Source organism: Enhydra lutris, unplaced genomic scaffold (assembly GCF_002288905.1).
Source record: "Enhydra lutris kenyoni isolate GAN:26980312 unplaced genomic scaffold, ASM228890v2 scaffoldscaffold123, whole genome shotgun sequence".
Lineage (NCBI taxonomy): Eukaryota > Metazoa > Chordata > Mammalia > Carnivora > Mustelidae > Enhydra > Enhydra lutris.
Window position 1 is genome coordinate 342,133 of NW_019154207.1, and position 9,579 is coordinate 351,711.

The 9,579-nt window shown below is 41.4% G+C and overlaps 1 protein-coding gene across 1 annotated transcript in view; it reads right to left on the reverse strand.

Annotated features, from left to right (window-relative positions):
• The window catches only part of LOC111139890 (armadillo repeat containing, X-linked 5), a 47,908-nt gene extending 39,398 nt beyond the window's left edge, over nucleotides 1-8,510 (reverse strand). Inside the window, exons 1-2 of the mRNA XM_022492316.1 lie at nucleotides 6,949-8,510; nucleotides 457-497 (exon numbers count right to left, since the gene is read on the reverse strand). Of these exons, the coding sequence (XP_022348024.1) occupies nucleotides 459-497; nucleotides 6,949-8,358 (1,449 nt within the window). The 5' untranslated portion in view covers nucleotides 8,359-8,510 and the 3' untranslated portion in view covers nucleotides 457-458. The remainder of the gene's footprint in view (nucleotides 1-456; nucleotides 498-6,948) is intronic.
• Between the last annotated feature and the right edge of the window lie 1,069 nt (nucleotides 8,511-9,579).

A 9,579-nucleotide genomic window follows, 5' to 3' on the forward strand; every position in this document is an offset into this window, starting at 1 on the left:
CTAAGAAGAAAGACATAGATACATACTTATACAGAAAAATCTCTAAATCAAACTATTGAAAAAATGTTAAAGAATAATACATATACTATGATAAAATTTAATACTTTAAAAAATCCTCAGGACATTTATATATCTTTGTATGTAGGCAATGTATAGAAAAGTTCTAGAAACTGACAAATATGTGTTGCTTCTAGGAAGAGGCTGGGATTGGAGTTGCATTCAAAGAGGTCTTTATTTATGATGTTTAATTTTTTGAAAGTAAAATGTATTAAGATATTATACTATTAGAGGTTTGAGGGTCTAAGTAAATATCTTCTTCCCCTAACCATGCTCTAGATAAAATGAATAAAAATAATAAAGTAGGGAGTGATGTCAGCAACACAGATGTATAGGGCTTCCTAGTGCTCAACTACCTCAGAAATACTAATTTGAATAACTATTCATGCACAAAAATACCTTCAAAAGAGCCAAGGATTCCAGTTGAGGGATGACAGCACCTGGGTGAAGCACAGAAATAAGAAAAGATGTATTGAGGAGGGTAGGAAAATAGATTCACATTAACTCCATCACCTTTCCCCCCAAACCCAGTAGCCCAGCATGGGGAGATACCCTTCCCATGAGAAATGGAGAATGAAGTGAGTGTCCAATTTCACCAGACTCCAGAGCCAAACTGTCCTAGCACAAGGTCAACTCTTATGGCCCTAAGTGGCTCTGTGCAGTCTCCCACAAACCCAGGCCCCCAGCTCACTACAGTGCCTTCCAGATCCACAACTTTAGGCATTTCCAATGATACCAGGCCCTCAATCAGCTCCTGTAAAACCAGGCTCCTGGCTCACCTCAGTACTATCAGCTCCAGCATGCCCAAGTGACTCCCATGGTTCCAGACAGCTTCCAGAGCACCAGACTCCTGGCAGGCTCCCACAAACCCCAGCCTCTGACTCATCCATGTGTCTGCCAACTCCTGTGGCTTCAGGTGGCTTCTGTAGCACCAGGATCCCAGAGGGTTCTTATGAACCCAAGCTTCTGGCTTACCCTGGCAAAAACCAGCCCCAGTGGTCTGAGGTGGCATCTGTGGGTCCATATTCATAGCAGGCTTCTGCACACCTAGGTTCCCGGCTTACGAGAGAGCTGGCTGTTTCCTAATGCCATGAATGGCTCTGTAGCCCAGGCTTTCAGTATATCCTCATTCTTGCCAACTCCCACAGCCCCAGATGGTTCCTGTCACCTCAGGCTACTAATCAGCTACTATGAATTCAGGCTCCCAGCTGAACCCAACATCAGGCTGGGTATTGCCGACCCAGGCTTTTGATACACCCCAGCACCAGGCTAGCTCCTGCAGCCCTAGTCCTCCAGCCCACCCCAGTGCCAGACTAGTCCCTGCAGACCTAAACTCTAGGGCAGTTCCTATGGACCCAGGCTCTTAGCCTATCCCAGCACCAGGCCAGCCTCTGTGCTCCAGCCTCAAGGATAGCTCCCGGTGCCTGGCCTTCCCAAGCACCAGAGCAGTCACAATGGCCCTTGCCTTCAGGTTTGCTCCTGTGACTAGGCTCACAGCTTCCCCTAGTACACAACTGGTCCCTGTGGACTGAGACATCAGGCCAACTCCAGTGGTCCCTGGTGCCTATTAGGTCCCAGTGAACCTAGGTTCCAGGCCTGCCTCCTTGGACCCAGGCACCAGGTGGATCCCCATATACACAAGCATGAGGCTTGCCCACTTTTTACCCAGATACCAGACCTGCCCACTCAGAGTCCAGCAGAGAGTCCACCATGGACACCACTGGATAGCCCACCCTGAATCTGTGGATGAGTTGTTTAATGATGGGTTTTGTCTGCAGAAGCAGTCTATAAAGACTAGAAGAGGTTCTAATTCTTCAAATGTGCAGGCACTGAAACAAGGCCACAGGGATCATGAATAATCAAGGAAACACAACTTTACCAAAGGAAACTGATAAAACTCCAATGACTGACTCTACAGAAATGGATATATGAACTGTCTGACAAAGAATTCAGAATAATTCTCTTAAATTCAGTGAACTACATGAAAACACAGACAAGTAAATGAAATTAGGGAAAAACAAAATGAGAAGTTCAATAAAGATACAGAAACCATTTTTAAAAAGGCAGAAATTCTAGAAGACACTGAATGAACTGAAGAATTCAAAAGAGAGCTTCAACAGCAGACTCAATCAAGCAGAATTAGTAAATAGGAAGGTATCTGAATGTCACTTGAAATCTTTCAGTAAAAAGCAAAAAGAAAGAATAATGAAATAGGATGAAGAAATAGTACATAAATTAGGGGATATTATTTTTAAAAAATCCCTGCATTACTGGAGTCCCAGAAGAAGAGTGGGAGAAAGGAGAAGAAAGCTTATTTAAAGAAATAATGACTAAGAACTTAGCAAATTTGGGAGAGATTTGGACATATAAGTTCATGAAGGTCATAGGCCAGCCCCAAATTTCAACCTAAAACAAGCTTTCCTAAGACACATTATAACAAAACTGTCTAAAAATCAAGCACACTTTGTCACTGCCAAAGGCACAAAGAAAATCTTAAAAGCGGCAAAGATAAGAAGACTATAACTTACAAGGGAACCTCCATAATACTATCAATGGATTTCTCAGTAGAAATCTTGCAGGCTAAGAGAGAGTGGGGTGATATATTCAAAGTGCTGAAAGGAAAAAATGCCAACCAAGAACACATTACTCAACAAAGTTGTCTTTCACAAATGAGAGATAAATAATTTACCAAAAATACAAAAGCTGAGGCAGTTCATCACCACTAGATCTACCTTACAAGAAATAATGAAAGGAGGATTCATCACTCAGTTCTTTAAGTTCTTAAAGGATTCAATTCTTTAAAAAAAAAAAACTTCATTTATTTATCTGTCAGAGAGAGAGAGCATGCACAAGCAGAGGGAGCAACAAGGAGAGGGAGAAGCAGGCTCCCTGCTGAACAAGGACACTAGAATCATGACCTGAGCCAAAAGCAGATGCTTAATGGACTGAGCCACCCAGGCATCCCAAAAGCTTCAATTCCTTAAGCTGAAGATAGGGGCATCTGGGTGACTCAGTTCATTATCTGCCTTTGGCTCAGGTCATGATCCCGGGATCCTGGGATAGACCCCACATCGGGCTCTCTGCTCAGCTGGGAGCCTGCTTCTCCCCCTGCTTGTGCTCTCTCCCTCTCTCTCTTTCTGTCAAAATAAATAAACAAAATATTTTTAAAAAGCTGAAGATAACAGGAGGAAAACCTGAAAATTCACAAATAAGTGGAAATTAAGCAACATGCTCCTGAACAACCAATGGATCAAAAATAAAATCAAAAAGTAAATTTAAAAAAATCTTCAAACAATGAAAGAGGAAACATGACATACCAAAATTTATAGGATGTATCAGCTTGTCTAAGAGGGAGATTTGTAGTAATAAACCCCTGTGCATTTGGTGGTAAGGTAAATTTCTTTAACCACTATAGAAAACAGTATGGAAGTTCCTTGAAGACTTAAAAATATAGGGGCACCTGGGTGGCTCAGTGAGTTAAGCCTCTGCCTTTGGCTCAGGTCATGATTTCAGGGTCCTGGGATCAAGCCCCGAATTGGGCTCTTTGCACAGCGAGGAGCCTACTTTCCCCTCTCTCTCTGTCTGCCTCTCTGCCTACTTGTGATCTCTCTCTGTGTCAAATAAATAAAATCTTTTAAAAAATAATAAAAATAAAAATATAACTACCACATATCTAGCAATCCCACTTCTAGATATATATCTGAAAGAAATAAAATCATTTTCTCAAAGAGATCTTTACCTCCATATTTACTGTAGCCTTATTCAAATTGCCAAGACACGGAAACAACTTAACTGTCCACTGACAGATGAATGGATAATGTAAATGTAGTGTATATACAAAATAATATTATTCAGCCACAAAACTGGAAATCCTCTCTTTAGGGACCCTAACAATGGACCTTGAGGGCTTTATGCCATGCGAAATAAGCCAGACAGAGAAAGACAAATACAAAATATTCTTACTTATATGTGGAATCTAACAAAACAACTCACAGAAATATAGAGTAGCAATGGTGGTTGCCAGGGGCTGGGGATGGATGAGATGAGGAGATGTTTGTCAAAGGGTACAAATTTCCACCTATAAGATGAGTAAGTTCTGGTGATCTGATGTACAGTATGGTGACTATAAGTAATAATACTGTATTACACATATAAAAATTTTTAAGAGAGTAAATCCTAAATATTATCATCACAAAAAAATGGTATTCATGTGATGGAATGGTGGTGTTAACTAACCTTATAGTGGTAATCATCTCACAATATATATGTATATCAAACCATGATTGTTATGTAACTTAAATTTACGTATGTTATATATCAGTAATATCTCTGTAAACCTGGGGAATAAAAGAATCTTTGTTACTGACAAATTTGATACAGACGAATGTGACTTAGAATTCCAGACAACAGTGTTCCTAAAAATAAATCCAAGAATTTGATAAAATATCCCACCTAATTAGAAATTGGGTATGTATTTCACTGCACACATGAAAACTTATATTATGGAAAAGAAAAGTAGGACACAGCCCTTTTTGGTAAGGCAACCTTTCAAAGAGAAAGGGAAGATGGAAAAATAAGAGGGAGCAAGGATGAGGGCAGAGAAACGTCACAGTTGTCATTCTAATGAAGTTCCCACTAACAGTGTGTGCTAACAGTCCAGGTGTGTTGTAGATTACTTGCTTTACTTCATGACAGGAAAGATGAGAAATCCATCCTGATTTTCACTCCCAGGCAGCAACATTTTAAGAGGAGTAATATCAGATCAACTCTGATACTTTTATTATTGTATTATTGATACTTTTATTATAATTTCCTGGAAATTATTTTTCCAGGAAAGGAGTGAAACAAGGAATGAGCAACAGGGTTTTGACTTCAAGCACACCCTAGGAACAATTTGGGAAATGACTGTCTCCCATAATTCCCACCTAAGGGAGACCATCAGCTTCTTACTTTGACACAAATACCTGCATACCCCACACTCATTCTTCTCTTTAGCCAATGGAAAATTCCATAGCTGACTGTGTGCTCCATAGGGCATGAGACACAGAGTATTTCCAAAGGGTCTGATCTAATTGTATTGGGAAGACCCCAACTCTGAAATTAGTACACATGGCTGGAATTCCAAGGGACTAAAAAACAAATTATAAACAGGCACCTAGGTGGCTCAGTAGGTTGAGCATCTGATATCAGCTCAGGTCTTGAACTCAGGGTCCTGAGTTCAAGCCCTGTATTGGGCTCCACACCAGGCACAAAGCCTACTTATAAAAAAATTACAAAGAACTTCAAAAATCATCTAAGTAGTAACTGCACATTGCAAAATCCCTACTTTTTTCACCCTTTAGTGCACAAGTGTGGCCAGCTGTCCTTCATTTTAACTCCTAGATATATAAAAGATAGGTTTAGAAATGACCTTAATAGAAATTAAACTAGGCATGGCTTCTAAAACTAGGAATACATGAAACCTTATTGAGACTTTTCAGTTTAGGCCTTTCCCCAAATACATAAATTAGGAGCAAGAGGAAGTTCAAAAGAAAGACTAGTATTTATACACTGATCCTAATATCTGTATTTCCCAATTCTTGGCAGTAAAGGAAAGGGCCAATAACAGCAAAGGAGGCAAAGGTAACCCCAGATACCAATCTATACCCTGGAATTCTATGTCAGTAACCCCTAGCCAGAACATAGCTTTCGTTAAGTATAAACAGGAGGACCTGAAGAAGTATAGACCACATGGCTTTAGCTCCGTAAACTGCACAGATAGGATAACGGAATTAGGGGAATTAATTTATTCTTAACTACACACCCTTAAGGACTTCGGAGCCCTGCAACTATCTCACTGAGCTCAGCTTGCTCAGCTTGCTCAGCTCCAAGCTACCTACCACCAAGGATAGGTGCAAATTACCAAGCCCAAAGCATTGGCCAGCAAACAAAAGCAAGGATGAGAGTAAACAGACACCAAGGTAGGACAAATGAGATTATCCATGAAGCAGCTTCTGTAATTAGATCCAGGAAGACCTTCCTCTGAGGCCCAGGACTACAGGGAATGAAGCAGTAAACCTGGTCCCTTGATGGGGTACCTAGATTTTGAGGGCATGGTGGGGCTGGGTCCTTTCAGAACCATATTTCCATGGCTTTACTGAGTAGGGGTGAGAACCAGGAATCCTCCTGGGAGTTAAAAAGCTTCAAGATATCCTGATGAGAAATCCTGTGTTAAAGGGTAAACCCAAGTTCAGGGACTCAGACTGGAAAGAAAGAATCTGTGTTCCCTTTCTTCTAGGTCTGTGTCCTCGCCCCTTTCCCCAGATCTGCCCAGATGTCATCTAGTAGCACAGTCCTGTCTTCTTGTGTAGAGTGATTCCATTCCTTGAACATGTTGAAACTAGAAGATCTATCTATGCGAACTTGCTTTGTTTGTACCCTCCTACATACAGACAGTACTCTTTATCATCTTTGTGGTGATTGTGCTTTATCCTTCTGACTAGACTTCATTCAGCTGAAAAACTAGGACAATGTTTTCACCAGTTTGAGCATGCAACTTTATTAACATGTAAATAAAGTCTCAAACGCATACATTTATGTCAATATAAAGCACAGAAATATAGCTTACTCAGAATGAATAGGTTAATTATCAGGTAATGTTGCTAAAATACTAAAAATATCTCCATTTATATAGCACAATAAAAATGAACATTCAAGTTCTCAAGATCACTTGGTATCCATAAAGTTGCCTCCTTCAATCAATACAAATAACATAAATATTGAACTTAGATGAACTTACAGTTAAAATATGCATGGCTTCATATTACAACACCAAAAAAAATTGTTCACAATTTTGTAAGAACATACAACCATTCAGAGTTTCAGTATTAATCGTATAACTTTATCTCTCACCTCAGGATCACTGTGATCTGCTAAGTCTTGGAGTTTCTGACCAAACTCTTTTGCTTCCTGGAATATGGAAATAAGCTCAGATTTAGTGAACTCTTCCTTGGTAAACAGCTTCGCCTTCTTTTTGAATTGGAAATTTATATTCTCAAATATTTCAATGATATTAAGAATATTGGCCTTTGACTCATTCTTGTTAAAGGGAGCAACCAATGATGATAGTACTTTGGCACTAATCAGTTCTCTTGTATTGGCTTGATTTTTGGACAAGCGCAAGAACACTTTTAAAACATAAAACTTGGTTTTGACACTTCCCTTGTTTAACAAGGTAAGAAAATCTGGAATGTAATTAGCAATTATATGGTGATCCTCAAATTTCACACTTAGGTGCACTAATAATTTTAGTCCAGCCAGTTGCACGGGGGAGTTCAATGGGTAAGAGATTATGTCCCTACAAACTAAATGTATGTACGACTCTGCTGGTTTTGGTTCTTCAGAAGACTCAGAGTTGTCATCTACCATATTTAAAGCTCTAGGGTGTTCTGTAACATTGGGATTATTGACCAAGTTTTCAATCATAACAGTAATACCTACATCATGAATTATATCTTGGGTAAATGGATAAGCCGGACTGATGCCCATTATCATAGTAGCTATTTCATGAATAAAAGGATCCTTAGTTAACTTAAGTAGGGCAACGAGTTTATCAAATTCTTTAGGCTCTAAACTAAAGTCACGTGATTTACAGCGGCAGGCTCTTGGATTGGGCCCATACTTTTCCCTATACTTAACCTGTTTTTTGATCTCAGCTAAGGTTTGGAAGTAAGGCCCATTATAGGGCGGGATCTTGGTCAGAGGCCGAATCCCCAGAGGAGTTTCAATCAAGGTCTCAACCAGAGTCCAGTTCCCTTCTGGAGGCAAGGATGGCTCCCCTCCTTCTATTGGGACTAGGACACTATACCTGGCTCTTGACCATGCTGCTGCTTTTTGTTTTATAGTGAGTTCTGGTTTGGGAATGGGCTTGGCCTTTTCCTGGATCTTAGGTGGAGGCTTATAAACTTGAGAAGGGGTCTCCTCTTCAGGCCAGAACCAGGATCCTACACTAGGTTCTTCTCCGGTCCAGAACCAGGAGCAGACATTTTCTTCATCCTTATCAATGGACTCGGTTACAATACCAGCTCTGTCCTCAGCCCCAGCCCTGAATTTGATGCCGTCCTCTCTCTTTCTCTGGGGCCTGGACTCAATATTGGCTTTATCATCAGCCTTGGCAAAGGACCTGATATTGGTTTCACTTCCAGCACGAGCCTTGACTTCATACTTGGTCACTGCACTGACCCTGGCCATAGGCATCACCTTTGACTTGGTTTGGGGCACTATACCAGGTTCTGCCATGGATTTTGCCTTAGTCTCAGACATGACTCCATTCTGTCATAGCTTCCATCTTGCCCACATTCCTTGTCATAGCCACGGCCTCAGTGTAGGTCACTGTGTCCTGGCCACTGCTCCATCCCCAGCCTTGGCCTGGGTCACTGGTCCTGTTTTCAGTTCTGCCTCAGCCACTGCCTTGGCCTGGATCTTAGCCTTGGCTCTAGTGTTGGCAGGGCCACTGATTCGAGCTTTTAGGGCAGCTCCAGCTCCTGCTCTGCTCCTGCCTTAGCCTCAGAGCCAGTCATGATCCAAGTTAAAGGCAAGGCCAAGTTATATACCCCAACCCCGTCTCAACCTTGACTGAAGTTCTGTCCCAGGTTGGTGTTTTCATACAAAGTCCATTCGTCACTCGGCCCCCTTTCCAACTACAGGCTCTGCCAATGATATAAACAACGTGCAGAGGAAGCTCACTCAGGTAAGGGAAGAATGGCTGTGTGCCTGAGCGCAGCCCTGTGGAGGGTGGTGGTCTTCAGCCACTCCAAGGACACCAGATCTGCCACTGAAGTTGGACCTAGGGGTGGAGGAAGGAAATGGGGCTTTGAGACGCTTCCAATTTATGTTGATTAGTACAGAGAGACAGGAGAGTATGAACATTCAGTCCTAAGTGGGAGAGGTAGATAATAATCAAACTCTCTCCTCATTTCACACTCTCTACAAAACTGCAGGTGCTACTAATCTTCTTTCCAGACACAAAACAGGAATATGGAGAGTGGGAAAGCTTAATGGAGGTGAGAGAGACTGAGGAATCCCTGGACTGGCTCTTTATCCCTGCTGGACTCCTACTTCATCTTATATGTCTACTGGGGAAGTCTCCATACTCATACCAAACTCAGTGATCTGGAGTAATTTTCTTCTCCTTGCTTCCAATGTTGACAAGCCCTACAGCAAACCTACAGGCAGATCTATGGACAAATAAACAAACAGGATATGGAAACTGACCTCTTGGTAGAAAGACCTTGGTCCTTGGTCCCTGTATTTGTAGTCTGTCTGGTGTTTCCCTCCTTCTGTCCCATACCACCATTACCCTAATTCAGGACTAATCCTCTGTCTCCTTGCTGCCCACCAGTTTACTGTTCAGTGACTGTCCTTGCATTTCTCTAGTTTAAAATTGGCCTAGGTGAAGCATAAGAATAAGAAAAGCAAGTTGGAAATCAGAAAAACAAGTGTTACCCTTCTATACTCCCGAAGCATTCAAAGATTCCCAACTAA